The sequence below is a fragment of the Girardinichthys multiradiatus genome, chromosome Y (genome assembly GCF_021462225.1).
Source record: "Girardinichthys multiradiatus isolate DD_20200921_A chromosome Y, DD_fGirMul_XY1, whole genome shotgun sequence".
In the NCBI taxonomy this organism is placed as follows: domain Eukaryota; kingdom Metazoa; phylum Chordata; class Actinopteri; order Cyprinodontiformes; family Goodeidae; genus Girardinichthys; species Girardinichthys multiradiatus.
In genome coordinates this window covers 6,699,251-6,717,770 of record NC_061818.1, presented here as the reverse complement: position 1 = coordinate 6,717,770, position 18,520 = coordinate 6,699,251, and the positions used below count along the sequence as shown (strand labels likewise).

The 18,520-nt window shown below is 40.5% G+C and overlaps 1 protein-coding gene across 1 annotated transcript; it reads left to right on the top strand.

Annotated features, from left to right (window-relative positions):
* Positions 1 to 1,064: 1,064 nt before the first annotated feature.
* LOC124864295 (mitogen-activated protein kinase 1-like) lies at positions 1,065 to 17,397 on the top strand. Its single transcript, XM_047359025.1, has 9 exons — positions 1,065 to 2,073; positions 3,863 to 4,045; positions 7,156 to 7,345; positions 10,931 to 11,047; positions 11,129 to 11,243; positions 11,315 to 11,446; positions 11,569 to 11,678; positions 13,422 to 13,548; positions 14,604 to 17,397. The coding sequence occupies exons 1-8, from the start codon at positions 1,580 to 1,582 to the stop codon at positions 13,539 to 13,541; spliced, it is 1,461 nt and encodes a 486-aa protein (XP_047214981.1). The 5' UTR covers positions 1,065 to 1,579; the 3' UTR covers positions 13,542 to 13,548; positions 14,604 to 17,397.
* Positions 17,398 to 18,520: the final 1,123 nt, after the last annotated feature.

Below are 18,520 nucleotides of genomic sequence, written 5' to 3'. Positions count from 1 at the left end.
CTATCTATCACAAAATAATGGTCAGACACTCTCAATCAGGTTTTTCTGGTAGACAGCAAAATATATGGTTCCATCAATTATGGGAAATTTAGCATGTCTTGAATGTGTGTGTGTGTGTGTGTGCGTGTGTGTGTGTTTACATCTGTGTATGAATAAAGAGCACCTTATAAGAATTATCAGGTATCATTAAAACTATTTATGTCAAGGACATAGGATGAAGAAATGGAATGATTAAATAAGTTTACTTCTTCATACCCCCTTTTCAGACATAACAACAAAATAAGGTGGTATATTTGAGTAAGTGTGGGCATATATTCTTACAGTTGTATATTATGGGTAGTTATTGTTTACAATATTAATTCATTTGTATTTATGTTGCACTCTGATACAAATATGTAACTAGTATATGTATTTATACTTAGAAATATGTCTGTATGTGTTCATTTTAATATTTTGGTCTGAAAAAAATTATTAACTCATTCATTCATTCAATGTTCTTTCTTCGAGTGGTTAAAAACACAGACTGTGTTTATCCTAAATGTGTTATTTTAAATCTTCAAGGCTTCTTTTTACAAGATGAAGCAGTCACAGCAAGAAGCACATATTCAGAAGCACCCTTTCTTTTTTCTTATTAAAATGCAAAACATACAACAGTAGTGTGTGAAAATCCATGAAAATAAGAAAGAAGAGTCAAAATTACAGATTGTGACAAAAAATAAGTAAACAAACAATTTAAACACACACCTCAAAATAATGGCGTTTCTGTCAAAGTTGACAAGAGCTGCAAATTGTTAATTTAGGACAACTGACATCTGAAAAATAAGATTAAAAGAGAGTCACATCCACTGTTAAGTGTTTTATATCAAAATGAAATAAATTAACTATATACAAATAAATTCTTGTAACTAAAAATTAAGCTAATGTAGTGGTTTGGCATATTTTCATGGGTAATTAAATATGCTATCACAGTACATTGTGCTTGATTTGGAAAATGTAAAATATTTTCTTAGTGATCCTCCTTATAAGTACTACAATAAAAATGTACCACCGTAGATGGGAAAGATTTATTAAAATTAGATGACCGTAACTGTTGTGCTTCTTACATACTAAAACCTCAATTTCCAAGCAGACAGTACAAAAGAGGATCGGTTTTCAAGTCAAACTTGCCACTTCCAATATGGCGGACGTGCTGACGCATCGCTTCTACAGCTAAAGCCGCGTCTTCTCGCGGACACACCTATTGGTGGCTGACGCTTTAAACGCGCTTGTTTTGTTCTCTTTAGATCGATATTGCCCCGCCCAAACAATGCAGCCCTGTAAACATATCCAGCGCACCTGTACGATGCCGTAGTTTTGCACGCGAATTTACGCTCGGTGCTGAGAACAAACCGCGATCCCGCACCAAATCCATTTACGGTGTTGGTAGTAAAGAGGAACACTACATCTCCCTCTCTGCTCGATTCGCTTCGATTTCCGACAAGAACCATCCGTCACGGACAGCTGGAAACCCTTACTGAAAGCAGCGGCATCTCTTCAAAAGGAAACACCCTACGAGAGCGGGAGCGGTTTGTAGAGAAGAATGGCGGATCCATGTAGCGACGTGCCTGTCGAGGCCGAGCTGTCGGAAGCGATTAGTTCTGGACCTGTCCCTGGCTCTGACCCTGGTTCTGGACCCGATCCCGACCCTGGTTCTGTTCTTGGTGCTGGTGTTGTTCGCGACGCTGGTCTTGCCCGTGGTTCTGTTCTTGCCCCAGCTTCTGGTCTTGGCTCTGGTCCTCGCCCCGACTCTGAAACTACACCTGGACCCATGTCTGTATCTAAATCGGAGGAGGCAGCGGCCCCGGGTCCTAGTCCTGACCCAGGCCGTGTCCCTGATGCTGGTCCTGCCCCTCTCTCCGACTCTGCAACTATACTCGATCCCGTCCCCATGACTTTATCAGGATCGGAGGAGGTGGCGCCCCCACCTCGGTTGCCCAAAACAGAAGTGGAGACGGTGAAGGGACAGATATTTGATGTCGGACCCCGCTACACCAACCTGGCTTACATCGGTGAGGGGGCGTACGGAATGGTCTGGTGAGTACTGTTTGCCAGCTTACATTGGATGTTTTATAGTCAAACACTTCTAAAAAGCGCATATTTTCAGTTTACCCAGCAGTGTCATAGTGAGAATGTATGCAATTAAGACCCATAAAACACATCGCTCATGTTTGCAACAGTCCATCTGCTGGTTAACAGGTTAGCTGAGCTGCTACAGGCGGGGCTATAATAAGCTTTACAGGAAACAAGATTGGGAGAGATTGCGCAGGACGTGGTTTGCCTGTCAGAAATTTGTTTGCAAGCTGCACTCAACCTCAAATGTGCCGTAAGCCTAATTGAACCACGGTACTCCGTGGTACGCCAGGGATCTCTACTTCATTTCTAATCGCTAAACATCCACTCTGCATGAAGAAGCTGCAGGATAGTATCCGGGAAGGATTTGTTGTAATGAGGCCTTTCCTGCTGTTATCACCGTATGTGATCTGCAGCGATGTGTGGACCTGTTAACTACTTCTACTCCCACTGATGCCAGTGTGAAGTCATCGCTGGCCATACTGGACCAGAACATGATCAGATAGACCGTGTAGTATTTAACCTCCCATGAAACACCGATTCCTGTGGGCATGTCACGATATTTTGTTGGCATTTAGCAGTTTTGTTTGCGGCATGTGATGCCACCATACCTTATCGTCAGTGTTTGTAAACATTAACATTTCACTATAACCGTAGAGATGCTATTATTTCTTTTATTCTAATGATCTGACGCATCTAATGATTGTAAGGACTAGAATGTATCAATTAGCCAACCAGAGGCCCGAATGAGCTAATTTCCCCCTTGATCGCTTTGATTGAAGATCAGCGGGTCTAATGCTAGAAAAAAAAGTTATTATTTTCAATCTCTGCAAAAATTGTCAAACATCATCTTCTTTAAAGCCATTTTTTAGTTTAATTAAAAAAACGGATACAGATGCACTGATCAGTCTTTTCCTGGCCAATACCAGTTTTAATTTTTTTATTAGGCCTTACCTGCTGATTCTTAAAATTAAAGGTATGTCGCTAAGCTCTAGTGGATTTTAATTAACTACAAAGATAGTACAGCCAATTACCTGCTGTTTGATGGTGCATTTATAGACAGAGAATGAAAGGAGTTCTTAGTTTTGATGCATTTAATGAATAGGGAAAAAAAAGTTTTTCACCCGCTGATCATCATCAGTCAAGGAAAATTTGACTGATTTTAATCAAAGAACCAGCAGTACTTAAAAAAAATAACTTTTAAGCAATGTAGCACTAGAAAAAAGAATCTGAACCAGAAGCTCGGACCCTTAAAGAAAATTGGGACTATGTATTGGGCAGGAAAATCCTGATCGGTGCATCTCTTGATTTGACTTAAACGTTACATCTATCAGTGTTTGTTTATGTCACAGGATTTAAGCCACTCAAGGGCTTGAGTGAACACTCCCAGTTTATACAGTGCATTGTTCAGTTAGACACCTTCACCAATAGCAGAACTATGGTGTAATGTCTGTTCTCTTGCAAAGTGGCATGCAAAACCCAACATCAATTACCCCAACAACGGACGTAGCACTTAGATAAAACTTAAGCTCTCACAGCACGCCATCCTCCTTGCACTCCACACCTTTCAGACCTGCAGCTACAGCTCTCTGCAACACCCTCCTAGTAAGAACTTGCTGCTTTTAAGTTTGTCTGCAAATGCTAATTCAGAGCCCTGCATCTTCTCAGATCTTGATGCACTCATTTTGCTTGTGTGTGAGTTGCACTGTGTGTAATACGTCGCTTGCTTTCGTCCCTCCTTTCCCACATGCAGCGCCGCTCTGGACAACTGGACCCACCAGCGAGTAGCCATCAAGAAAATCAGCCCGTTCGAGCATCAGACATACTGCCAGCGCACGCTGAGAGAGATCAAGATCCTGCTGCGCTTCAACCACGAGAACATCATCGGGATCAATGACATCATCAGGGCGCAGCTGCTGGAAAACATGAGGGATGTGTATCCTGCCGTGCTTTACTTGAACGTGTGGTTCGCCGTCAGCCGAATGTTAGGGGGGTTTTCTGGTTTCAAGCTAACCTGAAATGAAACTTTGGTTACAACACACTATGGCTACTGGAGTAGTGATGATCCAGTATTACAAGGTTACAATACTTTAGAAGTATCACCAATAACAGCTGTAGGTATCTATCTATTTGTTAGGGGTGTGTGTGGCTCCCAGTGTTAGTTTTAACATCTGCTCTCGCACATTTAATAACCTGCGATAGAATTGTCCTGAGGCTCTTCCGCTTTATTGCACCAGGTTATGTTGTTTCATTTTGGAAGTGCGTGGCTTTGAGAAACTCTGCTGCACCTGTACTCGAGCCCAAATTATTTCAGGTTGCGTTTGGGATTCGTTGAGGCTAAACAAGACGGACCGGTTAGTAATCTAGCAGTTAGTTAGGATTACCCACCCCGTCCGACCCAATAGACCTTCAACAGGAACTTTTACTAGGAAGAAACAGTTGTTATAAAATTGGCCCTGTTAGGGTTAATATTGAATGTTAAAGACTCATCATGTAGGGTTGAACTGCAGGTGGTGTTTTTATTCTTTGAGGTTACAGTGATGGTACAGAAACTGAAAGTAACAAAGGTCAGCCTTTTGGGGGATCCCTCGTTTTGTTTTCCAACTGTGACTCCTCAGACACAAAAGCCCCCTTTTAAAGATCGCCACCAGACTATTATCTCTCAACCAGGTCCGCGTGATATTATGAAAGCCTAACATTTCAAAGTTATTGTAAAATATTGTGATAACTGCATTGATTATGATTGACCCACATTTTCTTCACTACTCTGTTTATTTTCAGTCAGCACAACCTCCCATCGCTCTGCCAGAGCTTTAGGATCTCAGTCACTAAGACTATCAAAAATTGCATCCAATTGGGATTTTGTAGTGACCTTTTCAATTAGATATATTGTGCATTTCTAGTATAAACCTATTTTTTTGTAAAAATGCCATTATTAAGCCTTTTGATTTAACTTTTAACAGTTTGAAACTGTTTTTCTCCTATATATGCAAACAGCGTCATTATCCGAGCATGGAATGCCAAAACCTGGCAGCAACATTGATTCTGATCACTTTTTACTTTTTCTGCATAGTCATCTGTAACTCATTTATTATTAATAATAATAACCCATCAACATTCATGTTGATGAGCTTTCTGAAATGTTAACACCTTAAATACTTTAAGTTGAGCCAAAGTGACAAAATTTTGATTTGGATTCATTTCAAAAAGTAGATTGGTTTTTCCCATCCCATAAATATAAATATGTAGATTTACAGAATATTTTCACCTTATAGAAAAACAATAAAACTTTAAAGTTTGAATGGATTTCAGCGCCATGGAATGGGGAAAAATAATATTTGAAATTAAATCACAACTGTAGTAAATTCAAAAACGGAATTTTGAAAGGAAGTCACTAACACAAAAAGTGCTAAATGGACATAGGTTGCTCTCTTCTGTCTAACAAGGTGAAAAAAACACTTAAAATGCTCAACCTGGCCAAATGTTATGCTATTTGCATCAACACGGCCAAATAAAATAAAACAAAACTGTGAAAAAAAGGGAGAGTAAATCCAACACATCACCCGTTGTGGTTAAGCTGCTTCAGTTGCTTTCTTAGTTCCCACTAAGCGCTGGTGATGTGTGGGCACAGCCCGCCAGAGAGCTGCTCTGGCAGTTTCCTTTTTGAAAAGCTTAATTGTTTCCAGAAAAAAATGGCAAGAATGTCTGAGTCCTTTCATTCTTGTCCCGTTTGACGCTCCCAGTCGGGTTAGTTGCACAATGTTGCCACCTTGGTAGGGTTTGAGAATGAGCTGAGATCAACAGATATGCTTCTTATCAACTATTTGGTTACTATAATAAACAGAACTGTTGTATTAATGCCAACCATGGGAGTTGATATTTATCTTCTCTGGTTGCTACGGTAGCTTGTCACTGTAGTAAGGTCTACTCCAGCGAAAGGCTCCTCCCTTGCTTTGTCATTGTTTGGGCATGCACAGTTAGGGAACAATGTGCAGCGTCTTTCCTCTGCACAGGCCACATTTATAGGCACCTTTGGTAAAGATGTTCTACTATAAATTAATGCAGTGGCTCTTCTATAACACCAGAGTCTTGGGTCTTATGTTCTACTATTTTTCTCTTTAGCTCACTCTGCAAGACTTCAACTGGATTTAGGTCTAATTTACAACTGAGATCAACAAGCAGATCAAAGCAGATGTTTTCCTGGTAAAATCCCAGTAGAGTTTATGTTTGTGATGGTAGCACGTTAAAGACTTATCTGTGGCATCACTGCCAACTACTGGTGGGCATGTAGATAGGGTCTAATGATGGTTATTAACCTTTGTTTCCTTTAGATCCCACTCTTTGTTGCAGTTCTCTAGATCTTTTATACATTTTACCTCCTTTGCAAACCTTCTGGCTGTGCTCCGTGACAAAAGATAAATATGGGTCCTCATCAAGCCTAATAACCAGTAGCTCAATGAACCGGGCCTCTGTGTCGCATTATATGTACACCACAGGGAAACAAAGTCATAGATTACTAATTAGAAGTTTGTAGAAACCTGCATCAATTTAAAAAAGTGATCATAGTGTTGCCAGGGCTGCATGACACGAGGAAAACATGCGATAATCTTGTTGAATGTTGCGATGGCTTGTCATAAATGCCTACTTTCTGCTCTGGGTTCATTCCAGACAGCTCATAGAGAGTAATCTGACCAGCTACTGGATTTTTCTTCCGATAACCACGCATGTCTGTACAAACTGTCCTCTTTCTATGTCTAGTTTCTGTGGTTGCTGTTTTTCCGGCCATATCAGGGTACGATTAGAGGAACATGGTCAGTGCAACATATGTTTCACATTGTCTACAACCCAAAGTATTGCAGTTTCAATGTTTTAATTCAGGGAACAAAAGAAATGGAGGTTAGTCTAAAGTGAAATGAATTTTAAAAGAAAAATACAAATGAATTTAGTTTTGCCAAGGTTGCTGTAAAAGGAGAACATCCAAGTGGTTCAGTGTCAGGAATTTCTGTCAGGTTTGGTTCGTTTGTCTTGACCTATGGGTCTGTCCAGCTACATCGTGCAGACTCTGATGGAGACGGACTTGTACAAGCTCCTGAAGACCCAGAGGCTGAGCAACGACCACGTCTGCTACTTCCTCTACCAGATCCTGAGAGGTCTCAAGTACATTCACTCCGCCAACGTGTTGCACCGCGACCTCAAGCCCTCCAACCTGCTTATCAACACCACCTGCGACCTCAAGGTAAACCTGTGCATTTTGTTAAAATATGCTTCCATCAGCTGCAGACAGATGCAGTGCCTTGCAGATGTACTCACAGCACTTGAACCTTTTCCCGTTTTGTCATCACAGCCTTGAATTGGTAACATTGGGATTTTGAGCCCTTGTACTGCATAACTGAATCAGAATGGCCCAGTCAAAGTCCAGAAAACACTGCAGTCTGTGGAAAGTGCAGATATTCTGGCATTTCATATATTTTGCGTATCTCGTGAGAGTTTTTATCACAATGGAGGAGGCCTCAGTTTGTCATAGACTATTATCATAGGTTGAACCGGCTTCTCCCTGTTTAATATCACTCTGCTTTAAATCTAAATGTTCTCAGTACGGCTGCACCTTTGGTTAGTGATTTTAACTCCTAATCAGATGCTGTTTTTAAATGGCTCAAAGTTTCAAGAGTTGCAAAAACTTCACATTTCCCTTTTCTCGTTTCACATTTCTCTTAAGTCATAAGGCTTTTAATTTTAGCAGAAACAGACATGTTCAGACAGTTTACATCCATAGCTGATTAAAACATGTATTTGCATTTACAGTGAATGCAAAGTGCCTTGTAAAAGTTTTCCTACTCAACAAAGTTTCATTAGCTTTTTGCAAGTCTTTTTCTGCACATCTGGACACTGAAGCTCAGTCTGTTGCACTTGTCTTTATTCAGTTTGTCAGTGTCAGTGTAACGGGGGCTCAACACAAATGCATGCCACACTTTTCAGATTTTTATTTGTAAAAAATCTTTTTGAAAACCAAACATCTGTTTTCCTTCCACTTCACAATTATGCCATACTTTTTATGGTCTATTGCATGACACCCATTGAAGTTTATGCTTGTAACATGAGAAAATGTGGAAAAGGGGACTATTGCAAGGTGCGGTGAATGAATGGCATCCTAGGGGGCGCTTAGTTTGATTAATGCAAGGCTAAATTCAAGATCTGTGTAGTTTTGCAGCTTTATCTCAACCTTTTTTTTTTTTTTTGCTTGAAATAAACCTTCAGGGTTGGTAGCATAGTCCTCAGGGTGGTCTTGTGAACAATGGGCAGCAAATCGTCAGTCCCTGGATTAGCTGATCATAGGTGAGGAATGGAGAGCAGAGGCAGCACATTTCAAAGATGCTTTTTGCCAACGTCAAAACTAATACAATAGTGAAGATATACATACAAGGGTTGGACAATGAAACTGAAACACCTGGTTTTAGACCACAATAATTTATTAGTATGGTGTAGGGCCTCCTTTTGCGGCCAATTCAGTGTCAATTCGTCTTGGGAATGACATATACAAGTCCTGCACAGTGGTCAGAGGGATTTTAAGCCATTCTTCTTGCAGGATAGTGGCCAGGTCACTACATGATACTGGTGGAGGAAAACGTTTCCTGACTCGCTCCTCCAAAACACCCCAAAGTGGCTCAATAATATTTAGATCTGGTGACTGTGCAGGCCATGGGAGATGTTCAACTTCACTTTCATGTTCATCAAACCAATCTTTCACCAATCTTGCTGTGTGTATTGGTGCATTGTCATCCTGATACACGGCACCGCCTTCAGGATACAATGTTTGAACCATTGGATGCACATGGTCCTCAAGAATGGTTCGGTAGTCCTTGGCAGTGACGTGCCCATCTAGCACAAGTATTGGACCAAGGGAATGCCATGATATGGCAGCCCAAACCATCACTGATCCACCCCCATGCTTCACTCTGGGCATGCAACAGTCTGGGTGGTACGCTTCTTTGGGGCTTCTCCACACCGTAACTCTCCCGGATGTGGGGAAAACAGTAAAGGTGGACTCATCAGAGAACAATACATGTTTCACATTGTCCACAGCCCAAGATTTGAGCTCCTTGCACCATTGAAACCGATGTTTGGCATTGGCATGAGTGACCAAAGGTTTTGCTATAGCAGTCCGGCCGTGTATATTGACCCTGTGGAGCTCCCGACGGACAGTTCTGGTGGAAACAGGAGAGTTGAGGTGCACATTTAATTCTGCCGTGATTTGGGCAGCCGTGGTTTTATGTTTTTTGGATACAATCCGGGTTAGCACCAGAACATCCCTTTCAGACAGCTTCCTCTTGCGTCCACAGTTAATCCTGTTGGATGTGGTTCGTCCTTCTTGGTGGTATGCTGACATTACCCTGGATACCGTAGCTCTTGATACATCACAATGACTTGCTGTCTTGGTCACAGATGCACCAGCAAGACGTGCACCAACAATTTGTCCTCTTTTGAACTCTGGTATGTCACCCATAATGTTGTATGCATTTCAATATTTTGAGCAAAACTGTGCTCTTACCCTGCTAATTGAACCTTCACACTCTGCTCTTACTGGTGCAATGTGGAATCAATGAAGACTGGCTACCAGGCTGGTCCAATTTAGCCATGAAACCTCCCACACTAAAATGACAGGTGTTTCAGTTTCATTGTCCAACCCCTGTATGTGATCTTGTTTTACTGGTTATGATGTGCATAGAACCTCACAAATAGATATTCACAGCAAACCGAGGTAATTTAGATATAGTAAGACTTCATTGTTGCTCCTTTTATTAAAAATAGTTTGATTGACTTGGCCTGTTGACTCACAGGGCCCCCAATAGGCCGTATTTCTTCCTAGCCCAACACATTATCCTGCTTCAATCTAGCTGGATTACCTGCATGTTATGCAATTGATAAGACTTCAAAAGTGTCTTAGTTTAAATTGCAGAGTAGCCTTTTTTCTTTTATAAAACAGGAACATTTTAAAAAATGGAGGCTCTGGAATGTGGGTCCTCTGGCTGGAGCAACCAACACTTAAAAGAAGTCGTAGTTTTCATGTTTCTATCAATGACTGCAATCAATCTATATGACATTAAAATCTATACAAACACAAAATAATTTAAGTTATTGAACAAACTCTCCTTCATGTATCTGTCCATGTATATATCTATATATTTATGTTTCTGTCCATCTGTTCTCATCTATTTGTTCATCTCCATCTGTCCAGCTTCCTTTATCTATCTGTTGTCATCTATCTATATCTTTAATATTTGGTTTGGAAATAATTCAAACAATTAAGATGCTCATTAAATGCAATATGCTCTAGTAAATACACATTTTATTCAGATTTAATGGCGAATCAGGTGTTAAAATAAACTGAATATGGTACACAGCAAATGAATAAAGGACAACGTCTGAACACTGAGACACTTTATAGTCTCTGATATTCAGAGTTCATTCATTCACTTTCTCCTGATGCACAGCTAAATTAGAGTTTTGGTCCATTCAGGCCTCCATACATTGCTAGCGTTATTCTCCAGTGTCATTTAGGAAATAAATAAAAACGTGACTGTCAGAGGAAGGGGGGCCCACAAGAGGAACACTGATGTTTTTTCATGTTCTCACGCTCACTGCTCCTCGTGTGTGCGTCCGCACGGCAATATAGTTACTCTTCCTCTATGGTAAATTGAGGGGCGGCTATGTTTGCAGGGGACAGCGCCCCCTCTGGATAATGATGGGAAAAATGCTGCAGTTTGGAAAGAATTTAAGGACTGATTGTTTTGCCCTTTTGTGTCCGTTTTTGTTTCTTTCTCAGATCTGTGACTTTGGCCTGGCACGGATAGCCGATCCATTGCATGACCACACTGGTTTCCTCACCGAGTACGTAGCCACACGTTGGTACAGAGCCCCAGAAATCATGCTCAACTCAAAGGTATGGGTCAAACTCATGCGTACGGTTTTGGTATTTGACTGGCACATTCATAAAATTTAACTGCACAGGTTTGTTTTTCAGGGCTACTCAAAGTCTATTGACATATGGTCAGTGGGCTGCATTCTGGCTGAGATGTTGACCAACAAGCCCATCTTTCCTGGGAAACACTACTTGGACCAACTAAACCACATACTGGGTGAGAATACAGCCATGATGGGGGGGGGGGAGCTAATAAGCACCTATACTGAACAACTTCTGTGTGTGCAGGCATACTTGGTTCACCATCTCAAGAAGATCTGAACTGCATCATTAACCTGAAGGCTCGGAACTACCTTCAGTCCCTGCCAGAGAAACCCAGGATTCCCTGGGACAGGCTCTTTCTAAAGGCAGAACCAAAAGGTAAAGCAACATACTATGACTACTATTAATACTAGAAAAGATTTGGAAAATGAGGATGGATACAACAACCATTTGTGCATGGTAGAGGCTGGTTAATGAAAACTCTTCATTCTTCTTTGAAGCCTTGGATCTGTTGGGTCGCATGTTGACATTTAACCCCAACAAGCGCATCACTGTGGAAGAGGCCCTGGGTCATCCTTACCTGGAGCAGTACTATGATCCCACCGATGAGGTAAAAACATGTCTTATAAGTAGATTTTATCCTTTTTTTGCACCTTTTTGTTTTCAATTGTCAAAGCTTTGTAATTTATGATGGTTGGATTTAATTCCATGTCAGAAGCAAATAAATTTTATTTGTTTGTTAAAAAAAAAGTGAAAGCGCGAATGCAGCTGAAAGTTGCAGGTTGCCAAACAGTGATGCCGTTTGTGATGACAGGAACATCTTGACATGTGAAGGGGCATCAATGAATAACACAATGACCACTCAAAATATCTCAAAGATTTCTTTGGTCATTTGTACATTGAGGAGGAGGACTTCAGGGGTTTAGAGGCTTCTCAAACCTGCACCCTACAGGGGGATTTAAGAACATGTGGTGGCAATTCCTCTCTGTCTGTAATACACCACTGTGGGGAAACCACCTTATAACAAAAATTTTAAATATTTAAATAACATTTCCTAGTAACAGTTTAATTCCTGCTCCAGTTCTGACCAGCATATTTACTCTGAGGATGGGATGTTTCAATGTAATGACTGCCACACCAAAATCACCTACCTCTTATTGTGCAAAACTGATGCAGTGAACGGAAGCAGCTAAAAGTCTCTGTTAAGTTTTGAGCCATAAGAGTTTAACTCCACTACAGTAAAGTATTCGTAGGACACTTTCAGTCACGTCACACAAACTCTGGACATTAATCGTTGGTTTCCTCATAACATCATTTTTATGCCATTAAGATTCGCTTCAAGCTGATCCTACATGTAGGGTGGTTGGACAGGAAGTCACAAATACAAATATAGCACTTTTATTTCACTGAAACAATGAGGAGGGGGTGTTGCAGGTAAAGCTAATCATTGTGGTAGTAAACATGCAGGGAAGCATTTGGAGAGCGTGGTTGTTGATTTAATTTAACAAAACATTCCACATCATTCTGACAGAACAGAGTAAGTAAAAACCGTTGTAAAACTACCCTAAGAAAACTTTTGATCACAAGACCTGCAGCTGCTTTAATGGTCTGGCTGTTGACTCTGCTAGAACTGGCATGAAGTCTGCCTTGGGCTGTTTCTTTCTTTAAGGCCAAAATTCCAATTATTATATAAACCTGTGGCGAAATGTTTGTGACTGAGGCTGTTTTTGTTGGGTGAGGACAAAAATCCCCCTTTTTACCTTTTTGCTATGCTTCCTACATTGAAGATCTTTGGAGAAAGTAAGGAGTGCCCACTCCTTCTCTTTTCTGTGTTTCCAATAAGCAGCCACACATCCACTTGACCCATTCCTGTTAGAAAAGAAGAAAATAATCTTCTTTCTGTTCTGCTGCCCTCAGTGGTTCCAGATGCCATCAACCACCTAAGCTAGCTTATACCATTCCAGAGAGGCATGGTTCCAAAGACTTTTTGTGTCAGTAAAGTGGATTTAGGACCTGTATTTAATTGTAAGCCGTTCAGCTTGGTCAGGGAAACCTCTTAGCTGTGCATTCAGTATTTAGTTTGATCAGCAGATCTGCTTATGAAAGGTCAATAGAATATTGCAACCATCATACACCTTTTAATACTGACTGCATTGGTTCATAATTTTTACTTTTTTTCTTGAAAAGCTCTTTACTTTAACTTAATACATATTTCAAATCGGTGTATGAACAGAGGATTTAATATTATAATGCTGCCTTTAAAGTTCATAGTTGCCTTTCTTTCAATTATAAATCAGGTGAAGAGTATTTTTAGTCCCTGTTTTTAACGTCGTTCTCTGTGTTCTGGTGTTAGCCCATAGCAGAGGAGCCATTTGATTTCAGAACAGAACTGGACGATCTTCCCAAGGAGAAGCTGAAGGAAATGATCTTTGAAGAAACGGCTCGTTTCCAGACGACCAGCCAGATCAGCTGAGGCACAGGTGCATGAGGAACACACAGTCATGGATGGTAGTTTTAGATTCAATGCAAAATCAATCCATAGTCTCATTAAATGAACTGACTGAATTTTTCTTTCACACTTCTCTGTATTCACCTCCCTTTGCTCTGATACCCCTAAATCAAATACACTGCAACTGATTCCTTTCAGAAATCACCTAATTAGTAAATCCAAGTATAAATCCAGCTTTTCTGTGAAGGCCTCGGAGGTTTCTTAGAGAACATTAGAGAACAGAAGACTAGCACCGCTCATTATCCCGACTGAGAAACATGGTGGTGGCGTCAGCATGCTGTGGGGATCATTCCTTTCAGTAGAGATGGAGGAAGGTGGTCACAGTTGACGTGAAGAGGGCTAGGTGCAGGACAATCCTGAAACAAACCTTGTTCACCTTCCAGCAGGACGATGGCCCTAAACACCAGAGCTACAACAGCATGGGTTCGGCTGGAGCGTATTCATTTGTTAGTATGGCCCAATCCAAGTCTAGACTGAAATCCAATTGAGAATCTGTGCAAGACTTGAAAATGGATATTTACTGACATACTCCAACCAATCTGACTGAGTCTGAGTTATTTTAAAAGAAGAACGAGCAAACATTGCCGCTAGAGACAAACCTGAAAAACAGTTGTAACAAAAGATGATTATGCATAGTTTTGGCTCAGGGGGAGATTAATACGAAAGCATGTCACAGTTTTCGGTTTTTTGTTTGCAAAAGCCACGTATCATCAGAACAAAAGCATTGAAGTTTGTGGTTGTAATGTGACGAAATATGATAAGGTTGTGCTGTATGTGCACTCACAAGACTCAAGGAAACAAGGGAAATCTCTGCTGTCTGTCTGTGTTTCCAAGCATGAATGCACAACCGACAACTGTATTATCTTTACTGTTGGTGTGCTGTTAAATTTCACTAAAACAAGGAAAAGTTGAACATCCTGTTCTTTAAATAGCTATAGGTCAAATTGGAAAACCTGTGCTTGTTCAGCTGCTAAAAAGTTTGAGAATTAGATGGTAACTGTTTGTTTTTCTTTGTTTCTTTCTTAGTTTCAGCGAGTTATTATAGCTGCAGCGAGGCTTGTAGCCGGAAGACTCCGAGCGATATGCTAAAACGGAAAGAAAAGTGCATCCTCAAGAAACCAACAAAAAGTGAAGACAACAAATGAAAAAATGTACCTGCTTATCTTTGCATTTCTACTGTAACACAGAGCTAAGTATAAAAATTGATTGCTGTTACTGAGCGGGATGTAGTGTGTCCAACTCGTACTGTTTTTGTTTTGCCCATGTTGGACTCTTCACTCACCACACATGTTTTGTTTTTTCCTTGTTTTTATGATGCTTATTACTGTTCTGGCTTGTCTGGCACCTTCGACAGTAACTCCTGTCCTCATCTAACCCTCCCTGTCAGGTTGCTGATGTTTCTGAGCTCATCTGTCATCTATGTACCACACTACTGTATTAACCAACTCCATAACGCTCCTGATTTATGTGAATGAGTTACTGCTTGGAATATTTGAGTTCTTAAAGACCAAGGGTAGAGATGCGAACTAGGTGCGTGCATATGCATACAGAATATACAGGATTTTCTAGTTATTTTTTTAAATGTGCTTGACAGTTTTTGTTTGTAAAGTAGTATTTGGTTCAGGCTTGTGTGTGTATTTTTTTTTTTAAGTCTTTTTTTTTTTAGACAGATTTGAGGCTTTTAGTGGCATGTTGGCAGGATTTCTTTTCCTCCTTTTTCTGTAGAAAACCCTGATGAATGCATGCATTCCTGAAATACAAAGTGGCGAAGAGATCCAAGAAAAAAAAAAAAAAAAAGATATGCACAACTCGCCCTAAGACCAAGAACCCTGAAGGCTCCCTCATGGATCTGCATCATGAAGCATAGAAGAGAGGCTCATTAGAATATTGCAGCTGTGATACCAAAGTCCCATTTTTTTTTTTTTTCTCTCTCTCGTTTCTTGATGAGGAAATATTGTGTTTTTCTTTTGGGTTGTTTTTTTTTTTTTTTTTTTTTGCACTCCTTTGCTCGGACATGCATAACTGTACGTTTAAACCTTTTTTTTCCTGTGTTACGTTAGATTCCTGTAAGAGCTGTTGTCACGGCCAAATGAAGCGTTCTTTGATGAAACTGACTCCCGTCATATTATAAAAACACACATTCTGCTTCTCCTTGCCTCAGGACAGCAGTTGCATTACTTTTTGTTTTTTATCTTGGTCCTTTTCACGTCAAAGCTTAAGTGAAGCAAAATTTTCCCACTGAATCGTGCCACTGTGCATTCTTGCACAACACAATGCATGGTGGAATGCACTTGGCTGTTGGTGCTTCAAGCGACGGTTATGATTTTTGTTTTCCTGCATGTACATGCCAGACCTATTGCTCATTGCCCAGAAAATGATTAATGGGTTTTATATGTGCACAGACAAGTAATTATCATTGCAATGTAGTTTTGTGCTACATACCAGTGGGCCTAAGTTGCTTCTTAATATTTGCATTGTTTTGCGTAACAGAGAGTGCTGATTTCTTGCTCTCTCTGTTTCTGTAACTTTCTCTCCATGCATCTTGTTCAGCTCTGCTCATCAAGCCCGCTGATTTGGACCACCTACTGCTTTGCGGAGCACCATTCACAGGCTCTTATAAGTCCGCGCCATTTGATTGTGGGGAATTTGTTTTGTTGTTTTTGCTGGTTGTGCTGGGAAAAGTAAGAAGAGAAGCCTGCAGAGAAAGGAACTGGACCAAAACAGCACAGTGGACCTTTCATGCAGACCTCCCTGGCCTCATCTTCATCATCTGTTTTTAAGTCTCTGATTCGAGGCGCATCCGTGGCTGTTTTCTCAGAAGCCATAACCAGCACTCTGGGATAGGTGGGAGGCTTTTTTTTTCTTTCCACTTCCAAATTGTCTCGCCATGCTTTACTCAAAGGGCTGCCTCCTCATCCTCCTCCTCTTCGCCTCTCTGCTTGTTGTCTGAAGCTGTTCCCCTTGGTTCTGCTGAAGGCAGGCCCAATCCCGACTCAATCAGCACGTCTGCACTTTGTCTCTCAAGCCATGCGCCCTCTGTCTTCGTTCCCTCCGTTTTGAGGTTATTTAAGCCACCCCCCCCCCCCCACCCCCCCATGTCTTGTCTCGTACTCGTAGAGCTTTACGTTCGGATTGCTGTGTGTGTTTTGCAGAAATGTACGTCTTTATTAAGACTGTTTGTGTATCTGCACTGTCAAGCCAAGACTTCTGGATCATTTCTCTGTGTGTTTTTAATCCACCAGATTTATTCTTGGTGTTGCACATACAGGCCTCTTAGTTTTTTGGTTTTTAAATGTCTTCCCTCCTAACAAGCCACCTGACCAAACATCTTACTAGGGAATACACTCCTACACACATGCTCTCTGTCTTTCCCGAGGGTTGTATCCCAGTGTGTCTCTGCATTCACACTGTATCAACAAGTTTAAAGGCCTGCCCATCTCAAACCCTGTTTGCAGATGTTGTTCTTAAATGGCTGTTCTTAATATTAATGCTATTTTATTGGTGATATCCGTTTCTTTTTTACATAAAAGGGAGCTAAGAGATTTGTATGTGTTTTCTCTTATAGCCGTGATTATTATTATTATTATTATTATTATTATTGGAAGTGTTTTAAGTCTTATTGAATCATATAATTTTTGTTTTTAATTTTGCCCAACCAGATTGTATAAAGATTTATTTTAAGATGTTTTACTGAGATTGTCAAGGAGATATGAGTTATTGAGAGTTATAGTCTGTATATGCTGTGGGTATTATTAATTAATTGATTAACAAAAACAAAATTATATACGTGTAATTAAATAAAATTTCATCATGCTGTTAAGCTTGTCATGTTTTTATTCTGATTCTGCTTTTTTTGGTCATACTTGAATGTTTTAGATCCTCAGACAGATTTTATCAGACAAAGATGACCAGGATAAATGAAAAATGTGAAATTACTTTGAGTAACCACATTTTATAAAAAGTTCATTTAAATTTCATCAGCCTCACCCAGGACTAATAACTGCCAGAACTGTAGAATCAAGAAATCATGTAAATTGAACCTGTATGACAACATGAAATAGGCTACAAGAACTAAAAAGCAACATGTAATGCCCCGATCTTTCCAACAGAACACAGTCTGGTGTCCAAGGCCACAAATGTAACAATCATGTTCTGGCCAGATGCAGTAAAGCTGGAATTCACCTTTGCCCATCCAGATAATGTGAACTTGGACTCACCAGCGACTGAAGTATTTTGTTCTATGCAAAGTGAGACGGGGATATACAACCCCAATTCCACTGAAGTTGGGACGTTGTGCAAAAGCAGAATACAATGATTTGTAAAGCCTGTTCAAAAATTGAATACACTATAAAGACAATATATTCAATATTCAAACTGGTCAACTTTATTGGAATCGGTGTTTGTGTAAAACTTGGAGTTGTGGGAATGCACATTTCCATCTAAAAGCCAATTTACCTTTCCAGCTGTTCTGCATTCCTGCTTCATTTGCAGCATGCCTCGGCAAGGCTACTCCTACTCAAACATTGGTTAAATGTGAAATCTACGTACATCGTGTACTATTCCGCTTAAAAACAAACGGACCAAATGTCAAAAGCATGAGTCTGCGAATGTGAGACAATGCTGGACGCTCAGGTTGTCCTGCAGTGAAAAGCTTCCTCTGTTTTGGCTGTCACCAGCTTGCTGCAGCATTTTAAAGCACTCTGTAGTTGTTGCAACGCTGCATTTTTTGTTGCATTCAAGCTGAACACTGTACTGCACTTTGCTGGCTTTCTAGTTAATGTAGAGTTTTCAGTGATCAAAACATGCACCTTTCTTAATCACTTTTTAAAGCTCATGTCTACCAGTGCCCTGGGCCCTTTAGACAAATGCACATGAAGGAACTTGCTGCGCTCTCTGAGAGGAATATTCACATTCTTGGGCTAAATTTATGAAATCCTACCTCA

Coding starts and splice junctions, on each gene's coding strand:
- LOC124864295 (XM_047359025.1), top strand. CDS start 1,580: ATGGCGGATCCATGTAGCGACGTGCCTGTCGAGGCCGAGCTGTCGGAA. Junction 7,346..10,930: donor ACACCACCTGCGACCTCAAG/GTAAACCTGTGC, acceptor TTTCTTTCTCAG/ATCTGTGACTTTGGCCTGGC. Junction 11,244..11,314: donor CCAACTAAACCACATACTGG/GTGAGAATACAG, acceptor CTGTGTGTGCAG/GCATACTTGGTTCACCATCT.